The following is a 24,952-nucleotide window of genomic DNA, read 5'->3' on the forward strand; positions in this document are numbered from 1 at the left end:
TCAACACACATTTGGGCCTTGCTGCTTGATCTGCTTCCCAAGCACAGTGCTCTTGATCCTAATCACATGTACAGCCCTGTGGGTAAGGAGTCCAAAGGGGTCGTGTGCTTTCTGTTAAAACTGCCCTGGTCCTCATCTTTTCTTACCAGATTCCAAACTTTGTTTTCAATAGAAGGGTTTAAAAATGGGATTCTATAAACAAAATTGGGCAGTTTCATCTTGGAATACGTTGTCTGTACACATTCTGATGTTTTGTAGAACACTTGTACTTGCTTATATGTATTGATGTGGATAATATTAAATATCTTAATTATTTAAATAATTCATTGTATTGTTTCTGAGAAGCTGAGAAATTACTGTATACATTTACAACTTAATGACTTTTGTATTTTATTTTTCAAAATAAAAGCTTTAAATGTGAAGCATTCTAGGAGTTTACATGTTTTCATTGCTGTGATTTCAGGGAAGCAGTGAGATATCAGATGGTCTTCTGATAAACCATAGTTTCCTCTATTGATGTATGTAGAGATCCTCTCTCGTCATCATAATTTCTTAGTGAAGCTTTTCTGTAATTTATTTCAGACATTCAGCTGTCTCAGTATCCAGTTCTTCTATTTCATGCTTACATAGTATATTTAAGGACAGAGAAGTTAGAGTTTCCAGATGTTCTCTAGAAGCCAGACAGTAGTAGTAATTCCCATTTATCCAATGTGTCCCATGCACTGGGTACTTGTTATATATATGTTATCTCATCTCTGGCCTGAAAACTATCTCCTCCAGTCATATCCCATCTTAGTAATTGTTTTCTACCCACTCTCTCAGGCCAGAAACCTGAGAGTCACACTTGATTTTACTTTTTTGCCCCCCCCCTTTTTTTTAAAGATTTATTCATTCATGCACACAAGAACCGGGGCACAGGCAAGATGCACAGGAGGGTGAGAGGATTCACCAGAGACAGAGGGGGGAACAGAACAGGCAGACTGGCTGAAATACACTGCTGAGGGGAGCAGTGGGCGAGACAGGAAAGGTCTGCCGCACCATGTGGGATTCTCACCAGCCGGCCGAGATCGAACCTGCGCTGCAGAGGCTGCCGACAGCTTCACAGCGCTGTGCTCAACCTCCTGCACCACCAGAAGAGGTCCTCTTTTTTTATTTTTGTCCCTTTTCTCACCCACATATAAGACCTTTGATTCTACCTTCAAAATATTTCCTGAAACCATCTTTTGCTTTCAATTCTACTGCACTCAGCCTTATCTTACACTTCACCATCTGTCATAGTTGGTACTACATAGTTGCAAGAGAGAGCCTTCTAAATGATATCCCATTCCTTTTCTTGTTCCCCTCAAATCTGTTTAGCACACGGAAGAGTAATAGTTTTTAAATACACATCTGAACATGACTCCCCCTACTTTAAACTTCTGTGGTACTTACTATTTCAGTTAGAATAGAATCAGACTGCTGGATCCAGCCATTCTGCCATACGTCTCCAAGTATCTTTGGGCTCCAAGTATCTCCTAGATCATACCAAGCTTTTCCTACCTCTGCACAGAGTATCCATTCCCTTGGAATGTTCTTGCCTTTGCTCTTTGCCTGACAGCCTTCTGCTCCCTTCGCTAGCCCCATTGAATTCCACTGCCTCAGAGAAAATTTCCCTAATCTTTTGTTGAGCTCTTAGATACCTCTCTGCCTAGTTTTTTCACATTATCACCATATCTCACTTTCAGTTTTTAATCTGCTTGATGATATTTTAAATTATCTCCTATACTAGATAGTAAGTCCTTATATGGTAGACACTATGTCTTTTCTTGTCTGTTTTCACATCCCTAACACCTAGCAAATAGTGTGGCACATTCTAGTAAAAATACTTGGTGAATGGTTAATTTCCCTAGAAACCTCTGACATTCCATTGTAAAGATGAGACAGAGGCTCAGCCAGGTCAGCTCACTTATACAAGGCCCCTCAGCTGGCTGGTGTCAGGACCCAAGCATGACCCTAATATCCCTTTTTCCACTCCATTCTTCTAATCCTGTTCCCTTGAATTTAAAATGAAAATTACTGCGAGATCAATCCTTTGTTCAGCACTATGTCTTAAGTCACTCCTTTGTTCAAAAACCTTTGATTCTCTAATGCCTAACACACTACACCTAAACTCTTCTACCTTCACAATATGGACTTACTATTTTCTTGTGTACCATACACTACTTCTCTGTCTCTTTACACTCCTTTCACTTTTCTGTGTATTCCAGATACCTATAAACCCAACCCCTCTTCCCTCTACCTGTGAAATCCCACCTTCATTAAGGACTCAACTATCCTAAGCCCCATTTCTTATTATTCATTTGCTGCATCTTCCAAACAGCAATAAATTCAATTTTGGCATAATAATATATATTTTTAAAAACTATTTTCTCTTTTTTCCCATGTTAGCCTTATATGATCAACTTTGTCTGGAGATCAAACATCCTATCAGAATGGGAGAGGAGGGTATCTTTAAAGTATAACCCATCTGACTCCAATACTTGCCCATAAGGTAATATGATTTTTATTCCCCACCTCTTCCCACCCCTGGAATCCGCTGTTTTGGATGGGAGTGTATTGGAACAGGAAAAGGGCAGAGACCCACAACCACCGCACAAATGGCTGACTCAGGGAAGAGGAACCACTGCACTACTGGCTGGAAGAAGCAGATGCTCTGGTATGTCCACCCCTATTGACATTTCTCCCTTTCACAAAGCCTTATCTCTTTCTGGTCTGAGCACATTTCTTTTGATTCCTGTGAAGAAAAGCATTTGTGCTCCCTATGACATATGAACTTTATGAAAGTGACTGTAATTGTGAAATGTAATTTTATGGAATCAAGTAGAACTCTTATTGAACAAATGAAAGATGGTTGAAATAAAATTTAAAGAGGTAACTGGATAAGGGGCCAGGATGGACCTGTGGCCTATGACTATCAAAGAGCTTCCTAGAGCCAGCATGGCCATGACCACAGTCATCAGTGGCTATGGGAAACACTTGGGGAGAACATCAGCCATGAAGAATCATAGAATTTAATGAGGTAGAAAATTAGCAATCAGGTAATCATTCTAGTAATATTTATCAGGAACTTCTCATGGTTCAGGCCCTGTGCTAAACTCTTTACATTTTCTAACTCATTTAATTCTCATAATCATCCTTCAAGAAGGTGCTATAACTAGCCACATTTTACAAGGTAATGAAACACTGACTCAGGCAGATAAAGTACAGAGAGTATAGCTAGTAAGTGATGGAGTCAGGACACAAATACAGGTAGCCTGGCTCCAGCCTACACCCTTAACACTACCTCTAGACAGTCATCTTTATAGAAGAATAGAAACTTGTCATTAGTATTGAGTGACAACTATCTAAGTATAGTTGTATAGTTGGAGTATCTCTAACAACCCTTTTGTTTAGTAATTTTCTAGGTGTGATTGGGTACATCCAGAAGTATAGGCAGATTGCTAACCTTGAGAATTTATGCTCTTGGTGAAAATCAAGAAAAATGCACATAAAATAATTGCTTTGAACTCTAGCTAACACAACTTAGAGTATTATGTACCAAAACCTGGCTAGTAGGTGATGGATAAAAAACAGTCTAGACGATACTTCATTCAGTGTTGCCCTAAAATCTGTGTTTCTAGGGAGCTACAAATCCTGGGACTACATAAGCTTTTTCTTCTGGCGAGGTCAGTACTTTCAGGATTGAGTTTCTTTATGTGCTTGTTTGTGTCTGCCCAACACAGTCTTCTGCATAAAGCAGAGGTCTCCCTTAGTTATTCTGAATTAAACAAATAGGAAATTTTTATTCATTTTGGGTTTTAGTCCTAACAAAGCCATTTATTGAGTATTAAATGTTGTGCGTGTGTCTAATCTTGTCAAACATAAAAATAAATAACTTTGATTCTTCCTTTGGAGTTTGTTGATTATTGCCAAAGATCAAAAATTGACTAATTTTTACACTAAAACCATTATTTTTGTTGTTATATGCTGTAGAAATGGTTTATGTCCTTGCCCTGAGAAGGAAAGCCTAAAATACCCTCTACAGGTCAAATATGGAATGACTGCTGGACTTAAGTTTTAAGGATGTATGTCACAAAGGATGCATGTGCACAGCTTTCTCCACATAGATGTCCATTGCCATGTAATTTGTAAAAGCAAAAAGTGGAAACAATATAAAAAGAGAGGGGGTTAGTTAAATGAATTATAATCATATAATAGGGTACCATTCAGTTAGTAAGTATATTGTACAAAAATACTGAACATGGGGAAATGTTTGTTACATTAAGTGAAAATTTGAGATCACAAAGCTACTTAGTGTGATTCCATTTTCATTATTTAAAGGATAGATAGAAAAGTAAGTAGAAGAGCTAAAATGATAGCAAAAGAACATGTACCGAAATATTAACAATGGTATCTCTTCGTGGTAAGAATTCTTTACCTCTTTCTTCTTAACTCTATTTTCTAAATGTGCTGTGATTAACATGAATTATTTTGGCAAAAAAGGTAAAAATCATTCAGAGATTTTTTTTTAAAATAAAGTTATCATGAGAGTGAACCTCCTAATCTTACATATAAAAAATTGGGTTTTACCATCCCTTTTATTATTGAAACCAAAAAAATCAAATACTTGGGAATAAACCTAAAAAAAGAGGTAAAGACCTATACAAAGAAAACTATCAAACACTGTTAAAAGAAATAGAAGAAGACACAAAGAAATGGAAAGACATCCTCTGCTCATGGAGTGGAAAAATTAATATTATCGAAATGGCCATCCTACCAAAAGCAATTTACAGATTCAATGCTATTCCAATAAAAATTTCAATGACATTCTTCAAAGAAATAGAATAAATATTGATGAAATTCATACAGAGTCACCAAAAACCCCGAATAGCCAAAGCTCTCCTGAAAAAAAAAAAAAAAAGAGAAGGGAATGGAGGCATCACACTCCCTGATTTCAAACTACCACAAAGCCACAATAATCAAAACTGCATGGTATTGGAACAAGAACCAACACATGGACCAATGGAACTGAATAGAAAATCCAGAAATAAACCCACAGATTTATGGTCAACTAATCTTTGACAAAGGAGCAAAGAATATGCAATGGAGCAAAGAAAGTTTGTTCAATAAATGATGCTGGGAAAATTGGGTTGCTGCATGCAAAAGAAAGAAGCTTGACTACTACCTCACACCACGCACAAAAACCAACTACGAATGGATTAAAAACTAGATATAAGACCTGAAACCATAAAATATATAGAAGGAAATATAGGTGAAACACTACATGACATACATTTCAGTGACATCTTTAAAGACTCATCACCCAAAGCAGTGATAGCAAAGGCAAAGATGAACAGCTGGGACTACATCAAATTAAAGAGCTTCTGTATAGCCAAAGAGACAGTAACCAAAACAAACAGACACCCCACTGACTAGGAGAAAATTTTGCACACAACACTAATGATAAAGGACTGATTACAAAAATCTACAAAGAGCTGACAAGACTCAACAAAAACAAAGTAAATAATCCAGTCAAAAAATGGGCAGAAGAGGGGCCTCCCTGGTGGTGCAAGGGGTTAAGCACCACACTATGAAGAAATCCACAACCTCTGCAGCACAAGTTCGATCTCCGGCCAGCCAGGGAGAAACCCACATGGTGCAGCAGACCTGTCCTGTCTTGCCCGCTGCTCTCCTCAGCAGCGTATTTAAGTCAGTCTGCCTGTTCTGTTCCCCACTCTGTCTCTGGTGGATCCTCTCACCCCCTCATCTCTGGCCTGTACCCCAGCTCTTGTATGCATAAGTAAATAAATCTTTAAAAAAAAAAATGGGCGGAAGAGGCCTCCTTGGTGGCCCAGACGGTTGAGCGCTGTGCTGTAAAGCTGTCCGCAGCCTCTGCAGTGCCGGTTCAATCCCTGCTGGCCTTGGAGCAACCCACATGGCGAGCAGACCTCTTCTGTCTCACCTGCTGCTCCCCTCAGCAGTGTATTTCGTCAGTCTGCCTGTTCTGTTCCCTGCTCTGTCTCTGGTGAATCCTCTCACCCTCCCACACATCTGGCCTGTACCCCAGTTCTTGTATAAATAAAAAAATTTAAAAAAAATCTTTAAAAAATGTTTATAAAAATTAAAAAAAAAATAAGATCAGAAGAGCTAAAAAGGAACTTCTCCAAAGAGGAAATGCAAATGTCCAACAGGCATATGAAAAAATGTTCAACATCACTTGCAATCAGGGAAATGCAAATCATAACTACAATGAAATACCATCTTACACCAGTGAGAATGGCGCATATTAAAAAAACTAGCAACAACAAATGTTGGCGAGGATGTGGAGAAAAAGGAACTCTCCTCCACTGGTCCAATCACTATGGAAAGTGGTGTGGTGATTCCTCAATCTGCTAAAGATGGAGCTTCCATCTGATCCAGCAACTCCACTACTAGGTATTTACCCAAAGGACACAGAAACATTAATTCAAAAGGGTACCTGCACCCCAATGTTTATAGCAGCACTATTTACAATAGCTAAGCTATGAAAACAACCCAAATGCCCCAAAATAGATGACTGGATTAAGAAGATGTGGTACACAACGGAATATTACTCAGCAATCGAAAAAGATAAACTTATGCAATTTGCAGCAACATGGATGGAGCTGGAAGGGATCATGCTCAGCAAAATAAGCCAGAAAGAAAAAAAAAGTACTGGATGGTCTCCTCATAGCAGGAATTTAGAGAACCTAAATAAGGGACCAGGAAAAAGACTAATTATAATAAAGTAAAAATCAAAATCAACAAGCAACTATAAACCAGAGACACACTACGGGGGTGGGGGGAGGCAAGGAGGAGAGATTATGGTCAAAATAAGGGGGGTGGGAATTATATGGGGAATATAACCAAGATGAAAATGCATACATTGTACAAAAATGAAAAAATTATGTAAAAATATATAAAACAAAATAAAGTGGGGTTTAGGAATGTGAGACTACACATTTACATTGACTTTCAATTTATTTTCTGATATCTCATTATTTAGTTCATTTGGTGAAAACTAACATTAATAATCTCAGTACTTGGCTATTGATTGTTGTTCACAAAGGCCTGTGACTTGAATCAGAAATGAAGCAGGCTATCAGCTATTTGGACATTTAGATGGAACACATCTGAAAAATCAGTGTGGTTAGGATTGATTTATTTTCTCTTTTGTAGAAGCTGACAAACTGTAGGCAGTGAACCAAATCTAACCATGCCTGTCATTTGTCTTTCTATGGCTACTTTCTCTCAACAGTATCAAAGTTTATAAGGACAGAAAGCCTATGGCCTGTTAAGCTGAAAGTATTTATCTGACTCTTTACAGAACAAGTTTGCAGGCTTCTGCTCATTTAAATTATTTAAATTAAATAATCCTATATTGCCTCAAGAGATTTAAATCTTTCACTGCACCTTAATATTGCTAGTCAACCAAAACGGTTCTCAACTGGCAGTTCCAAACAAATGTCAGAACAACTGTCAGAGCTAGGCCCAAAATGGAAATTTCCCTCTGATACCCTTTCACTGCAGGCCCCTCCTAATCTCAAATCCATCACAGTTTCTAAGTGGTTGGGGGAGACTGGGAGAAGAAAAACAGTGGAATGGTGGAAAGATCCCAAGAGATGGGGTCATTAAGAAAGGGGGTGAATGTTATCAAGGGGCAGGAATTATATTTTCAGTTAAATTATTTTGCCACTTGATGGACTCGTGTGAAGTAATAGATGTTTAGACTGTGAAGTGTTTAAACTTGAAATGATAGAGCAGTAGAAATGCCACACAAACTGGACATGATGTAGGAGGGAGAATTGGGAAAGTGGTTCCAGTATCCTCACCCCATGGACCAGGGGGATTGGATCATGCTTCCAGAGGTGACTGAGATGAGAGCTCTCTTAGAGCCATAAAGGGATGAGAAAGTAATATGCAATGTTAGGTAGGACAACTATTGGCCCTCAAACCAAATTCTTAAAACACAATTGTCATGGAATTCTGGACAAGAATTATTTTTACACCTATATTGTACATGTTTATTTTGTTATAATAAATGAAAACATAAAATATTTATCAAAAGCTAACATGTAAAGAGCTTGGGATAAGGCCACTTCACGACTGTTGCCATCTTGCACAGTGAAGATATGCATCATTACCAGTGTTTACCTCAAAGGCCCTCTCTTAATGTTCTGGTCTGAATAAGAACCCCTAGGACCTCTTGCAACTTCCCACCAGCTCGGCATGATGGCATCCTGGAATTCCCTACCTCTATGATAATAGTAACAGTAACTCATGCTCCTATATACAAATAATCTTTTTAGGGAAGTCTGTCAAGAGAACGTGGCTGCCAATTGAACCAAGGGGTAGGAGGTTTCTTGTGCCCGCTGTCCTCCAAGAATGTGAGCTCCTTTTGCCTATTCCTCTTGCATTCACCTCTTCCAGAAGCTGCGCAAGGATACATCTCTGAGATAAAATGCATTGCTAAGACCATCTGGATGAAACACGTGATTAAACCCAGGTAAAGCTTTTATATAAACTTTTAAGATGGGGGAGAGGGAGGGTCAGGTACAGAAAACTTGTTTTTCAGCAACCCAAAACAAAGCCTCTAAGGATATTTCCTTGGTCATTGGCACTGCCACCTACTGATAGGGAGAAGTCTACCTTTTTCTTATGTATTTCCTTGCCTTTAGTGTACATAGGCCAGTATGTATTTCCTTGCCTTTAGTGTACACAAGCCAGTTTCAAATTAGACCTGGGAAACTCCTGAGGCTGCAACCCAACAGACACCATTAAATGGATGAGGGAGGGAAAAAAATATATGGAGTGTGGTAATTATTGGAATGTGATTGTACTACAAATTTCCTTGATGTGTTCATCTATTGAGTTTCTACTGTCTACCAGGCATTGTAGTGGATGTTGTATTACAGAGATTAAGAAGGTCGCCAAAGGGATTGCCCTACCCTATTTTTTTGACAAGAAGGAAGCTAGGGACCAACACTCAGATCTCTGCATTAGCTAGAACAAAAAGGGAAGTTTTAACACTTTCAAGGTCCAAGCTTGCCTGCTGAAAGAGCAAGAAGCATGACCTCCCATTTGGGTTCATTCTCCCCCTCCAAATCTCAAGTGCACTGATCTTGGTGAAAATTTATCATCATGGGACACAGGATACAGAGTACTCTGGGAAAATCTGCTGTTAGATTTCAAGCTTCTTCAAAGATCTAGAAAAAGAACAACAAAAAAACCCCAAAACCAGTAGAAGAAAAGAAATAATAAAAACCAAAGCAGAAATAAATGAAATTGAAACTAAAAAAACAATCCAAAAGATCAATGAAACCAAGAGCTGGTTCTTTGAAAAAATAAATAAAATAGACAAACCCCTAGCCAGGCTCACAAAGGAAAAAAGGGAGAAAGCACAAATACACAGGATCATAAATGAAAGAGGAGAAATCACAACAGACACAGCAGAAATCAAAAGAATAATCAGTAACTACTATGAACAGTTATATGGAAACAAGTTCAACAATCTAGAGGAGATGGACAAATTCCTACAACTCTACAATCACCCAAAGCTAGATAAAGAAGAAATAGAACACCTAAACAGACCAATTACAAGCAGCGAAATTGAAATGGTAATCAAAAACCTCCCCAAAAACAAAAGCCCAGTACCTGATGGATTTACAAATGAATTCTACCAAACATTCAGAGACGAATTAGTGCCTATCCTTCACAAACTCTTCCAAAAAATTGAGAAGGAAGGGACAATACCAAACACGTTCTATGAAGCCAATATTACACTAATACCAAAACCGAATAAGGACAACACAAAAAAGGAAAACTATAGGCCAATCTCCCTAATGAACACTGACGCAAAAATCCTCAATAAAATTTTAGCTATCAGAATCCAACAATGTATCCATAAGATAATTCACCACGTCCAAGTTGGATTCATTCCAGGGGCACAAGGATGGTTTAACATCCGAAAATCAATCAACGTTATCCAACACATCAACAAAAAGAAATATAAAAACCATATGATAATATCAATAGATGCTGAGAAAGCTTTCGACAAAGTGCAACACCCATTCATGATAAAAGCCCTTGAAATTCTTGAGATACAAGGAACATACCTCAACATCATAAAGGCCATCTATGACAAGCCAACAGCCAGTATCATTCTCAATGGTGAAAAGCTGAAAGCAATTCCATTAAGATCTGGAACAAGACAAGGATGTCCACTCTCACCACTGCTTTTCAATATAATACTGGAAGTCCTAGCCAGAGCAATAAGACAAGAGAAAGACATCCAAGGAATCCAAATAGGAAAAGAAGAAATCAAACTATCACTATTTGCAGATGATATGATAATATACATAGAGAACCCCAAAATCTCCACAGAAAAACTAATTCAACTCATCAATCAATTCAGTAAAGTGGCAGGATACAAAATCAACACGCAAAAGTCAGTAGCCTTCCTATACACAAACAATAAATCTGAAGAAGAAGAAATCAAAAAAACCATCCCTTTTATTATCGAAACAAAAAAAATCAAATATTTGGGAATAAATCTAACAAAAGAGGTAAAGGACCTATACAAAGAAAACTATAAAACACTGTTAAAAGAAATAAAAGAAGACACAAAGAAATGGAAAGACATCCCCTGCTCATGGATTGGAAGAATAAACATTATTAAAATGGCCATCCTACCAAAAGCAATATACAGATTCAATGCTATTCCAATCAAAATCTCAATGGCATTCTTCAAAGAAATAGAACAATTATTGATGAAATTCATATGGAATCACCAAAAACCCCGAATAGCCAAAGCTCTACTGAAAAAAAAAGAAGGAAATGGAGGCATCACACTCCCAGACTTCAAACTATACTACAAAGCCATAATCATCAAAACTGCATGGTATTGGAACAAGAACAGACATACAGACCAATGGAATCGAATAGAAAATCCAGAAATAGGGCCTCCCCGGTGGTGCAGCGGTTGAGCGCTGGGTTGTGAAGCTGCCTGCGGCCTCTGCAGCGCCGGTTCGATCCCCGGCTGCTCCCCGGCCACCGGAGGAGGGTCCCACATGGCGCGCAGACCTCTCCTGCCGCCCGCTGCTCCCCTCAGCAGTGTACTTCAGTCCTTCTGCCTGCTCTGCTCCCCGCTCTGGCTCTGGTGAATTCTCTCACCCTCCCGCGCTTCTGACTGTACCCAGTGCATGTATAAACAAAACAAACAAACAAATAAAGAAAGAAAGAAAAACATGCCTCTATAAAAAAAAAAAAAAAAAAAAAAAAAAAAAAGAAAATCCAGAAATAAACCCACAGATTTATGGTCAACTAATCTTTGACAAAGGAGCAAAGACTATGCATTGGAGCAAAGAAAGTTTGTTCAATAAATGGTGCTGGGAAAACTGGGTCGCTACATGCAAAAGAATGAAGCTTGACCACTACCTCACACCATATACAAAAATCAACTCAAAATGGATTAAAGAACTAGACATAAGACCTGAAACCATAAAATAGATAGAAGGAAATATAGGCAAAACACTACGGGATTTGCACATCAAAGACATCTTTACAGACACATCACCCAAAGCAGTGATAGTGAAGACAAAGATAAACAGCTGGGACTACATCAAATTAAAGAGCTTCTGCACAGCAAAAGAGACAATAACAAAAACAAAGAGAAACCCCACCAACTGGGAGAACATTTTTGCACCCAACACTAATGATAAAGGACTGATCACAAAAATCTGCAAAGAGCTGATGAGACTCAGCAACAACAAAGAAAAGAATCCAGTCAAAAAATGGGCAGAAGAGCTAAAAAGAAACTTCTCTGAAGAGGAAATGCAAATGGCCAACAGACATATGAAAAAATGTTCAACATCACTTGTAATCAGGGAAATGCAAATCAAAACTACCATGAGATACCATCTCACACCAGTGAGAGTGGCACATATTAAAAAAACTAGCAACAACAAATGTTGGCGAGGGTGTGGAGAAAAAGGAACTCTTCTGCACTGTTGGTGGGAATGCAAACTGGTCCAACCACTAAGGAGAGCTGTGTGGAGATTTCTGGACCTACTAAACATAGAGCTTCCATATGATCCAGCAATTCCACTCCTAGGTATTTACCCAAAGGACACAGAAACATCAATTCCAAAGAGCACCTGCACCCCTATGTTTATAGCAGCACTGTTTACAATAGCTAAGCTTTGGAAACAACCCAAATGCCCAAAAATAGATGACTGGATCAAGAAGATGTGGTACATATATACCATGGAATATTACTCAGCATTCAAAAAAGATAAACACATGCAATTTGCAGCAACATGGATGGCGCTGGAAGGGATCATGCTCAGCGAAATAAGCCAAAAAGAAAAAGAAAAATACCGGATGGTCTCACTCATAGCAGGAAACTAGAAAACTTAAATAAGGGACCAGGAAAATGAATATAAGAAAGTGAAAATCAAAATCAACAAAAAACTATGAACCAGAGACACTTTTTGGGGGGTGGGGGGGTGGGGGGGCAGGAGGGGAAGGATTGGGGTCAGAATGGGGCGTTTGCAATTGTATGGGGGAATATAAAAATAAAATTTATTATTTAAAAAAATACATGTATGGCTAAACAAACTGATACATTCATGGAAAAGCATTCAGAAATAAAAAGAAAAAAACTATTAAGTAAAAAAAAAAAAATTTCAAGCTTCTAGCATTTAGTGAGGCACACTAAAGTGGGGAGGAGGTTGGTCAAGAGAGCCAAGGGAAACAATCTGAACATTGGCCACATTTACAAGTGAACAATGGAAAGAGAAGACAGGCTGAGGAATAGATGTGCCTCATGAATAGGAGTGAATCAAGTGCTGGGGAGATCTAAACTGGATTGAGAGCAAATGGACCCCTAAAGAAGCTATCCTAGAAAAGAGAGATCCTCATTGGAAGAATTAGCCTCAAGTCCAAAGAAGAGAAACTTCTTCCTCAGGTTGAAGAGAAATAGAATTCTGCAGACAGAGTTAACTTGTGGGTGAGGTGACAGGAAATTCAGTTTTTCATGCTTGAGAGCTTCTATTTTTCTAGGTAATAAAGCCAAATTGCCTTTTGCTTGAAGGAGGGGGATTTCCTGGAGTGAAAAGAATGTTAAGATCAGAAAAGAATTGACTTGGATGTCAACTAGATTAATTGTGGCGCTCACTTTGCAATATATACAAATATTGAATCACTCTATTGTATACCTGAAACTTCCATGTTATATGTCAATTATATATATATATATATATATATATATATTTTTTTTTTTTTTTTAAGAGAGAGCTGACTAGAGGAAACACACACAGGTACCCTGCCGGGACTGTGAGCTAATTATGTGTTTATACCAGCACTAATTCACATGATGGTACGTACCACTTATACAGCACAGAAGGCTTATGTGTTAATATATGGTTACCGGTTTTAGAGAAGTCAGGGGTAGAGAAGGTAGAAGGAACAAACTCGTGTAGACATCCCCCCAAAGACATGTTTAAGTGGACACACAGGGTCTAGGTAGGGTAGGAGGAAAAAATAAAGTCAAATGTCTAGATACCTGAGAGAAAAGTGTGGGAGGGCAAGAAACTCGCAGTCTGAGGTAAATAGAGATGCAAGTAAACCAGGTTTGGGGAGAAAGATGGAAGGGTAGTGTCCAGTAACCCAAGACTGATACACTGGAGTTAAAACTTGGAAGGTAGAAGAGTTCTGGGTGGTAACAAAACTCCTCCAGAGAGTATTTGCATTGGCTGTTTTCTTTGCTGTACATTCTTCTCCTCACGTCACTGAAAATCAAACTTCTTTCCTCATTCTTTCCTCCCATTCTGAAACAACGATTCCCTTTAAGAACTTTAAATGGGGGAAATGACATAATCTGTTATAAAATGTTCAGAGCAGCATGAGACAAAGTTCATAGCAGTGCTGTTTGTCATAAAACAACACTGGTAAGTTATTAAATATTCATCAACAGTCTATGATTCAAAGTCCATAACCAGCTAAAATTAAACTGCATTGCTTAGAGATGCATACATGGATGGCTACGCTTGGAAAACAAGGAAATGATTGTCAAAGTGAGGAGAGTGGTGACCTCTGGGAGAATGTAGGTTATTTTCATCAGGGAGGAACCCATGGAGAGCAGGAGGCAATCTTCTATCTCTTGATTGAGGGGTGGATACCTTCTTCATAATTATTCTTCAAGCTGTACGTAGATGGTTTTATACTACTTTGTATCATATTCCAACTTAAAAATGCATATTTAGGAGAGTGGGGAATGAGATTAGGAAGGTATGTGCAAATACAATTGTTTCATGAGCTGGGAAGTGAATACATGGGTTTTCATGTACTATCTATAATTGTTTCTATGTCTCAAATTTATCATAATTAAAAGAAGGTCATGTGGAAAAGAAGGTGGATGCTTTTGTTTGTTTTCATTTCCTTTATTGTTCAATAAGAGAATCAGGAGAGAAAATCTGGGAACTGGAGCAGCACTTTGGAGATCTGTCAGCATTCAAAAGGTCTTTTCTTTTCAGAGGCATGGAAAATATAATCCAATTTACAAATCTCAGGGCTTGTTAGGTTGACTCTTGGAAGAATAATCTCAGGGCTATAAGGGCCTGTGTTCACAGAGCAGCCCCCACCTCCGCCTGGGCATATGCTATGCCATCCCTCCCTCAGAGGCTCACCTGAAGCTGGCCTGTGAATTTGTCTGGAAGTCATTCCCTGGGGAGTAGGGATAACTGCTGCCAGCAAACTGCCCTGCTTTCCCAGAAAGCCTGCTCCAACCCCTTCCTATTCAGTCAGTAAATCCTCATTCCAGACTGCTGACCTTGGATTTTTCCCCATTGTGTAAACAGAACCAACTGGGAAAATACATTCCTAACAAAAATCTCCAGTTGATATGTGCAATGAAAAACCCAGTGCATTCAGCAATTTAAAACTGATTGCTCATGGATTTTCCTACCTCCTGAGCCTCTGGGCTTTACCCGGTCTTGTGTGAAGGTATTGTAATGCTGATAACCCCTTAAATCTGTGGTTTACTCATATGGATTCTCAGGGAGGAGAAACCATGCGGCACAGTGGATAAGCAGCAGGGGATGGTCCAGGTAACTCCTTGTTGAGTTGCTTAACCAACCTTTAATCCAGGATCAGCTGAGACTTCTTGTTATGTGAAAGAAAATTCTCTTATTTAAACCACATTTAATTTGAAGTTTCTGTTACAGTTTCTGTTACAGTTCTGTTACAGAAGGAGCCCTATTGCTACAAGGATGGATAGGGAAATTTTGTTAAAAATTTTGAGAAAAGCTGGAACCGTTCAGTGACAGATAAGGCCTCAGAGGACTTTCTCAGAGGGAGTGCTACTCAAAGTGTGGTTCATGGACCCGCAGCATGAGAATTACCTAGATTCAAGGGTTTTACTCCAGATTCAAGGGTTTCCCCCCTGACTTTCCCAATCAGATTCTCTGGAGATGGTTCTGGGAATCTATATTTTAACTAGGCCTCCTCCAGTGATTTTTGATGCAACCAAAGTTGGAGAAGACACTGGCCTAGGGGACTTCTACAACTGGGTCCGACTGTTGCCTTTAGTTTATTGCAGACCTCCCTGATGATATTATAGTCCTCTAGGTCTGCTTCCTTTTCTGTCACAACAGGGTGAGAATTAGTTAAGGAAGTGGGTATAAAAATGGTTTGAAAGAGCCGAAAGCTTTGCTTCCTCCAGAGCCCCTGAGCTGACCCACCCCCCTACCTACCTACACAGCATCCAAAGCTGCAAACAGATGTGTTGGATCAGCCTGGCCTCCACCTGGCCAGCCTTTGAGCTTCTTTGGGTAAGGCCTGCTTTCATCTATGTCCAGCAGCCCTGAGAGGGTGGAGAGTCACTGTCATTAACCGAACTCAATTGTTCCTATTTTGAGTGTTCCTGTTTGAGTCAATCAGGCAGGACTGGAAACCCAGGTTTTGCCTTTCTACCTTGAGGAGGGACGGGAAGCCCCGGCCGCAGCGCTGTCTTCCTCTCTTAAAACCTCAGCGACCTCAGCGTCCTCCCACTCCATCCTTAGCATCCTTCCCCCATCTCTGCTGAGGCGAACTGGTCCTCCCAGATGTCTGAACCTCCACGCCCAAGGACGCGCACAGACCCCGCTGGCCAGGAGACAAACGAACGACTAGGCTGTGAATCCTCCCTCCTGCCCGTTCTCCCCTGGCCTTACTAGGAGGCGATCCAGATGCCAGAGCCACTCGCAGGGGCCAGGAGGCCCGGCTCCGAGGCGGCGCCGGCGCGCGCCGGGCGCGGGGTAGCGGGTGGAGAGGGCCAGCGCGCTGGGCAGGTGACCAATCAGCACGGGGCATGCCAGCAGGCCCGCCTCCCGGCGGCCACTCAGGCGCAGGGGCAGCGCTGCCAGCTCCGGCACTGGACGAGCTGCCTGCCAGTCGGAGGTGGAGCAAGCGGGGTCTCGGCCAATAGCCCGAGGCGACTGGGTCAGGCGGGTGGCCCTGCGGTCCGCGCGGTGGTCCCGGAGCCGCTCGGCGCTGAGGGAGCGGCCGGCGTCCGGCCCGCGCTTGCTGCGCTCTCTGACCCCCCGGCCCCACCCGTCGGACGTGCCCGTCATGCCAGGCACTGCTGGGCGCTAGTGCTCCGGCCGCCGTCCGCCCGCCCACTCACAGCCGCGCCCACTGCCCAGAGCCAGAGGGATGGTGGTAGTCACGGGGCGGGAGCCAGACAGCCGTCGCCCAGACGGTGCCATGTCCAGCTCCGACGCTGAAGACGACTTTCTGGAGCCGGCCACCCCGACGGCCACGCAGGCGGGGCACGCGCTGCCCCTGATGCCCCAGGAGGTACTTGGACGGAGGAGGGAGGGATGGGGCGCGGGGAGGGGCAGGAGGGAGAGCTGATGCTGGGAAGAACTGACCTTGGGGTGTGAGTGGGGCTGGGGGCCGGGGACTGGGCTGGTGGAGTAGCCAGAGGGGCTGTGTTCCTGTACCCATTCACCCCTGGTGTGTGTCTTCCCTGGTGTGTCTTCCCTGCCCCTGGCACCTGGCCACCCAGCAGGCTCCTTCCCCTACTCACTGCCTGCAAGGTTGATTTACTCCCATCTCTATGTCCCACCCATGCCAGCTAGATTGGGGGTCGGGGGGAGAGGGTGGGTAAACGTGGGAGGGGGACCTTGGAGCTCCAAAAGATGATCGTGCCTTCTAGACAGACCGATCCAAGAGAAGGCCTTGGTGGTTGCCCAAACCCAGTTGCCCAGAGAGTGGGTAAGGGGCTGTGTGTAGATGAGGTCAGTTGATGAAGGTGTCCACGCCCACCTGACTGCCCCAGGGTTTCCCTGTCCTGCCATGCAGGATGCACGGTGGCTTCCACTTGTAATGTACGTGACACTATCATGTTGACACGCCTGAAATAACTGCACAAGGAGGGAGAAGAGAAGAAAAGAGGGGGTGCTGCTGGGCACTGGCGACATGGTTGGGGCTAAGGTAGTGCAGGATATGGGAGCACAGGACCTGTGGAGTCCTTAAGGGGAGGACAGAAAATCAGGAGGGCAGGGCCGGAGTAGACTCTTGGGAAGCAAAGAGTGTCCTCTTAGGGCTGGAAGCCCTGTACCCCCACCATCACAAGACACTTGTGAAAATGAGTAAAACTCTAGTATTCTTTGGAATTGGAAAAACACAACTGTTTTGTTCACAGTCGTAGGGGAAATGTGGTGGTTTGAGAGAAAGCGCACAGGGCTGGGAGCCGAGGCCATGGCTGCAGTGCCAGCTCCCCCAGTGACTAGCTGCATCTGAGTGCTAAGACTTTTCAATTGCTTTTTCCTCTCTGCTTCAGTCTTCTTGTCTCTAATATGGAGCAAGCACTTGGTTTGAGACGAGAGGTCCTTGGAAATGTGTAAAGAACTCCAGAAATGTAAATTATGTATTATTATTCCAAAATAATATTTAAGAGCTTGGTAAGTGCAGAGAATGGTTTAGAGGAGCTTAGAATAAGAAGGAGGCATTTCCTGGCCTTTGGGTGCAGAAGATACAGTACAGACATGCACAGAACTCCTCCACTCATTCATTCAGTGCATATTTGGGTTTTTAATGTGAGCCAGATACTGCACAAGGCCCTGAGTAAATTTCATTTGATGTATTTGTTTTCTATTTTTTTTTAAAAAGATTTATTTATTTATGCATGCAAAACTGGGGTGCAGACCAGAGGTGGGGGGGAATGAGAGGATTCACCCAGGGACAGAGCGGGGAGCAGAACAGGCAGACTGACTGAAATGTACTGCTGAGGGGAGCAGAAGGTGAGACAGGAGAGGTCTGCTGCGCCATGTGGGTAGCTCCCTGGCCAGCCGGAGATTGAACTCTTGCTACAGAGGCTGTGGCTAGCTTCACAGTGCTATGCTTAACCCCTTGTGCCACCAGGGAGGCCCATTTGATGTATTTGCATCTCACTTTTTTCCACAAAGGATTTGAAAATTGTGGAAAAAAACTGTCTTGATAAATATATAGAGACTTTAGGTGGAGCCAGAGAGCTATCATAATATTGAAAAGTATGCACTGGGCTAACATTTTAGTTAATCTAGAGGAGGTTCGTGAGGCAATTAGCATGGGTCTTATTTCTTTCAGATGCAGTTGGATAAAAACCACAAGGAGTCAAAGATATGTTTTAAAAAATACAAAGGAAAACCTTGAGCGTCTCAGGACAAATTTATTCCATCACTCCCCCTGTTTCTCACCCTGCCTTTGCCTCCAGAACGCTTAGCTCAACTGGCTACTAATCTTCTCACTCTATAGATTAAGGGGGAGCAGTGGTGAGGTAGAGTGAGGGATGGATGCCTGGAAGCACTCAGCAAACACATATAAGCCCTGCTGTCGGTGTCCTCCTTGAGAGTGGGGAACAACATACTGCCCCTGCCCTTGGGAGCTTGGGGTCAGGTAGTGTGGGCTGACAGAAGATGACAATTGCCAAAGTATCATGCTGGGTACTGTAGGAGAGGACGCTTGATGCAGTGGAGGGAATGCTCAATTAATTCTGTCTTGGGGGCAGATGAGGAACAATAGAGCAGAAATGCTCACAAATAGGGGAACTTGAATAGCAGCTTTTTGAATGGGTGGGTGCTGTTAACCTATATGGTGCCTTGGTGTGAATTAGAAAACGGGCTCATGCTGGGCTAGCAGATCACTCTCGTGCCCTCGCACAGTGAACAACATGCAGCGCCATATAGGGCACGTGCATGTGCTGGTTGGTCAGAGAAGAGTGGTAAGAGCATTTGGAGCAAAGACAGCATAAGGAAGGCCATAAAAAAAGTGCTAAATTCAAGAAGTGGAAGAAGGAAAATGAAGGTTTTGGGCCCCTGAGCAGAGATAGTAGAGTTGGGATGGAGAGACCTGATTTGGGGGAGAAAGGAAAGGAGCTGGCAATTGATGAGGTTGGGAAAAGGGAGAAGGGAGAAGAAAATATTTGAAAACCCCCCTGTTATGGCCTTGGATGACTGAGTGAATGGTGTGGCACTAGCCAAGAAGACCTAAAACAGCAGCTGCAGCTCTCATTCCCCACTGCCTGGCTGAGAATGCGGGTGGTTCCTTTCTAGTTTCCCGAAGTGGTCCCTCTGAACATCGGAGGGGCTCACTTCACCACGCGCCTGTCCACCCTGCGTCGCTACGAGGACACCATGCTGGCAGCCATGTTCAGCGGACGGCACTACATCCCCACCGATGCGGAGGGCCGGTACTTCATTGATCGGGATGGCACGCACTTTGGGTATGTCTCTCCACATGCCATCATGTGCCGTCATGGCACGCGGTCCCAGCATGTGAGTTGCATGGTCTTGGACACGGAGTTTTGGTATATCCCCTAGTACATAGAAGAAGAGATAACAAACTGGTGGAATTTAATTAATGTGTTTATTGAATTGAATCAAAATTCTTAGTTTCTTTCCCAAAGAGAGACAAGGACAACTGGAGAAATCCGGCAACACACACTGGCTCCATAGGATGAAATGCTTCTGTTCTACACAATTGAAGATCTGAAAGTTGTCCTCTGTGTGCGATCCCACCTAGAGGCAAGGGAGGTCCATAACAACTTCTTGAAGAATACGCTCTGTTCCACATTCTGGCAAACCTGTTTTGAGACCATGTCTTTCCATCTATTTGTGTTTAGAAGCCAACAGAAGGTTTTTTTTTTTTTTTAAAAAAAGACTTCTTAGCATTGCCATCAGAGGGGAGCAGGGGCGAGCAGGGCCATAGCAGTGGTTCCCAGTCTTCGAGTAGTTTCAAACTAACAGGACTGGTGAGGGAAGGGCCAACACAGGGCTTGCCATCCTTTACTTTTGTCAAGAAAAGTCCTTAAAAAGGCAACCTTTCTATTGTTACTGTCATTTTAATACTAAAGTGTGCAAAGAAACAATCTCAAAAGATAGCTCTTCCCAAGAATGGATTTCTAACAAACTTACTCATAAAACAATTTAAAAATTGTTAAACAATTTGTATTTTATTTGTGAAATGAGAAACAATTATAGCTGCCTTAGAGGCCTGCCGTGCAGATTAAATAGAGTCTTGGTTTGACCCCTGCCTCATCCTTTCAGCGCATATGACTGAAGCTCTTTGCCCTTCTGTCTAACTTTGGAGATGACTAGAAAATTAACATGATACTTGAACAAAATGACCTTGAACAAAATGACCAGAGGCTGAAATGCTCCAACCACTATGTCTCTGTGCTGGCCTCCAGGTAGGAGTGCCCACATTGGGAGAAGGTCATTTTTATCTTCAGAAAGGAGCCTGTGGTCAAATAATTTGCTTAGAAGCATCTGGATTTCCCCATTGGGCTGTCAGCTGCCTCCAATGCTGAGAAAACAAAGTGTCACATCTCTCTGCAGAGCTATAAAAAGATTTTTGTTTGCAGGCTGTTTGGGGGGGGAAAGGGCTGGCCCCAGCTGGCAGCTCCCCTAGCACTCTGAGCTGGGTCTTGCCCTGGGGTTATATTTTTTTGAATTCACCAAGCTTTGCTAAATATCCTAGAGAACTAATTTTGGAAGGGAGGGGTGGGGAAGGGAAAAGGGTTTGGCAGTAGGCTGATGCCCGTACCACATCTGGCCACAGCTGGAGAGTGGCAGAGCCAGACAAGGGTGTGGCAGAAAGCAGGATATTATGGCATCAGTCTCAGGCAGCTGACTCCAATGACCTGTGATTATTTTCAACAGGTGAAGTTGATGAAGATTAACTAAAAAAAAAAAAATAGGGATTTTTGGCACTTGATGGGGTTCCTTTCTCTGCTGATGCAGCTCACATACCCCCAACACCCAGCATGGAGGCTGCTTGGGCCTCCATCTAGGGTAGAGCACAACACTTTGCACTCAAGTCCAGATCACTGAGGGGAGGCGGGGTGGAGTCAACCCTATCTGCATTTGAACCTCTGGTGTGCTGTGGTTCCTTGAGCATGGGTGTCCCTTAACATCTCTGAGCCCCACTTGTTCCACACTCTTATAATGGACATAAGAGAGTTCTTATTGCATCATCATTAAAAAGATGAAATGGGATAACACCTGAATAGTGGCTGACACAGATTGGTATTTAGTATTAGCTGTGTTGTGTTATGGTTGTAGATGAACTATTGAGGAACAGATTGATCTTGGGGTTTACACATACACCCTTACAGAAAAGCCCTTTCCACAACTACCAGTGATAGATCTGGTTACTCTTAGCACTAAAGAATAAAGAGAGAATTTTGAAAACTATATTTTTATTTTAAGAAAATGCAATATATAATTTTATTCTCTCCTGGAACCAGTTTGCTCAAATGTCAGGGTTTGGCATTTGATCTTCTCCATAAAGCTGCAGAATAATACTAACAGCAAGGATGTGTACAAGATGTGGGACTCTTCTGCATTGTTGGTGAGAATGTAAAATACTACAGCCACTTTGTTAAACATGTGCTTACCCTATGACTGAACAATTCTGCTCCTGATGATGTTTACCTAAGAGAAATTGGTGCATGTGTCCACAAAAGCTCATATACAGGATTGTTCATTACCGCTTTACTCATGAGACACCAGACTGGAAACAACTCAAATAAACATCAACAGAAGAATAGGTAAATAAATTACAGTGTACGATACCATACAAGTATATAGTGCACAATGGCATGCAACTTAACAATAAAATAAAAAGCCAAACTACTATTACTCCAAACAGGGGGTGAATCTCAAAAATTATGTCAAGGGAAAGAAGCCAGAATATGTCATATACTGCATGGTATTATATGAATTCCAAGAAAAAGTAAAACTAATCTTTGTTGATAGAAGTAGAAGACATATAGGTTGCTTCTATAGGGGTTGACTGACAGGAAGCACAAGTAAACTTTTTTTTTAATTTTTAAATATTTTTTATGTGTACAAGAACTGGGGTACAGGCCAGAGGTGCAAGGAGTGAGAGGATTCACCAGTGATAGAGTGGGGAACAGAAGGCAGATCTACTGAAATACACTGCTGAAGGGAGTAGCAGGGCAGAGAGGAGAGGTCTGCTGTGCCATGTTGGTTGCTTCCTGGCTGGCTGGGGATCAAACTTGTGCTTCATTGGCTGCTGATAGCTTGATAGTCTGTCTTTAACCCCTGTGCCATCAGGGAGGCTTCAGGGCAAGGAAACTTTAAGGAGAATGAAATGTTCCATGTTTTCATCTAGGTGATTGTATGGGTATAACCATATATAAAAAAGAAATTAAATTGTACAATTAAGATTTATATATTTACTGAATAGTATATCTCAACTAGAATATGTATGTTAAGGGGCTAGTATATCTTTCCATTATTCCTGTATAAATTTAATAATAACAGCACCTAATATTATACCTAATAATGATTGTAATTATAATGATACATACTGATAATGAATACTAACACTTACTGAGTTCTTACTCTGTGCCAGGTATATTTGAAGCACTTTTTCTATAGTAGCTCATGTAATCCCCTCATAACATGGGATAGTTTGTTTTTTTTTTAATTTTCCTCTATTTATAGTTGAGAAAATTAAACACTGAGTGGTTAAGTTCATTGCCTAAGGTTACCCAGCAGGACGTCTGGTTGAGGTTCTGTGCACTAGCATCGGTGTTACACTGTCCAAGCCCATTAGCGCCTTTTCACCAATCCTCTTTCCTCCTGATCAGAGATGTGCTGAATTTCCTGCGCTCAGGGGACCTTCCACCCCGGGACCGTGTGCGGGCTGTGCACAAAGAGGCCCAGTACTATGCCATTGGACCCCTTCTGGAACAGTTGGAGAACATGCAGCCACTAAAGGGGGAGAAAGTACGCCAGGCATTTCTGGGACTCATGCCCTATTACAAAGGTGAGGGGTCAATTGTGCAGGGCTGTCAGGGTGTGGGGAAAGGTGGGGTACAGGGGATTTGTTAATGCCTAGGTCTCTATCAGAACCAGTGGGTCCAAGGTTCATCTGTATTGCTCAAGATGGGAAAGAATTCTGCATCCCTTCCTGCCCTCACTTCCCAGTCACATTGGGAGGATTCAGGTTCAGGTGTCCCCACCGTGCCTGTGACAATCAAATTGTATATCAGAAGGACAGTCCTCATCGCATTGGTTTTCTTTTTCTGTGGAGGACCATGATCCATCTGTTTAAGTCTGTGCCCTTCAAGGCTCACGGAGTTCCTTCCTCAAAATCTGTCTCTTCCCTCTTGGATCCTGAGGTATCTGTCACTGGGACTCTCTTTGCACCTGCCCTCTGTCTTGCCCCTCAGTCTCCACCCCAGTGATCGATGCTATGTTCACCCCATAGACCATCTGGACCGGATTGTGGAGATTGCCCGGCTGCGCGCAGTACAGCGGAAGGCCCGTTTTGCCAAGCTCAAGGTCTGTGTCTTCAAGGAGGAGATGCCCATCACCCCCTATGAGTGTCCGCTTCTCAACTCCCTGCGCTTTGAGCGGAGTGAGAGTGATGGGCAGTTCTTTGAGCACCACTGTGAAGTGGATGTGTCTTTCGGGCCCTGGGAGGCCGTGGCTGATGTTTATGACCTGCTGCACTGCCTGGTCACAGACCTCTCAGCACAGGGCCTCACTGTGGACCACCAGTGCATCGGGGTGTGTGACAAGCACCTTATCAATCACTACTACTGCAAGCGTCCCATCTATGAGTTCAAGATCACATGGTGGTGAGTAGATCTGGGAGGGAGCAGAGTTCCGTCAGAGAAGGGCATCCATTCCCCTTCGTCGCTCTGGGAGTAGGATTCCTAGAAGGGCTACTGATTGCCCCAGAACCTGCTGAGGTGAGGACCAAGTCCTGAGGCACAGCTCCAAGAGGATGGAGGTGCAGCTCCAGTCTCCCAGCTGTACCTCAGGGTCAGACGCAGGGCTTGTGACCCGTGGGGACTTTGGGCCTGCATTCACCTGATCTTTCCTTGAGGCATGGCAGTCTTTGCCTGAGGCTGATGGGGTCTGGCTAGCTAGGGCTTGACTAGGAAGTCCAGAGGTTTTGTCATTGTCTTGACTTGGCAAGAGCGTTTCTGCCCTTTTTAGAGCCACATTACCAAACGAATGTAGGCATCATCACTTCCTCGACCCTGTTCAAGTTTCTCTTCACGTGCTCAGTATATAGGTAAGAACATAGAATATGATGGAGGATTTGCCCAAGTAGTCACCCTCAGTCCTTGGCTGAAGAAGAAATAGCATCTCCTCTCCCAGTGCACTCCCTCTGCCTCTAAGAATAGTCCCATGTTTGTCTTAGGATGTGGAAGACTCCTTCTCTCCAGACATACCCTTCACCACATTTTGGAGCTGTAACCATAGTTGCCAAAGCCATGCACCGGGTTGGCCTTAGAAAATCACAATGTTTACAGCCCTGCCTTGGGGCCTTAGCTTCTACCTTCTGCCAACCTTCCTTGCTTGAGGGGTTATTGTATATGGCTGGGGTGCAAATTTTAGAGGCACCTGTT

At 42.6% G+C, this 24,952-nt stretch overlaps 1 protein-coding gene across 1 annotated transcript; it reads left to right on the forward strand.

Moving 5' to 3' along the window:
- Window positions 1–16,728: 16,728 nt before the first annotated feature.
- Window positions 16,729–24,176, forward strand: KCTD7 (potassium channel tetramerization domain containing 7; the record flags this gene model as incomplete). Its single annotated transcript, XM_084248769.1, has 4 exons — window positions 16,729–16,872; window positions 19,611–19,780; window positions 23,177–23,355; window positions 23,800–24,176. 4 exons carry the CDS (start codon window positions 16,729–16,731, stop codon window positions 24,174–24,176), a joined length of 870 nt encoding a protein of 289 aa, XP_084104895.1.
- Window positions 24,177–24,952: the final 776 nt, after the last annotated feature.

The sequence above is a fragment of the Talpa europaea genome (assembly GCF_964194135.1).
Source record: "Talpa europaea genome assembly, chromosome: 12".
Lineage (NCBI taxonomy): Eukaryota > Metazoa > Chordata > Mammalia > Eulipotyphla > Talpidae > Talpa > Talpa europaea.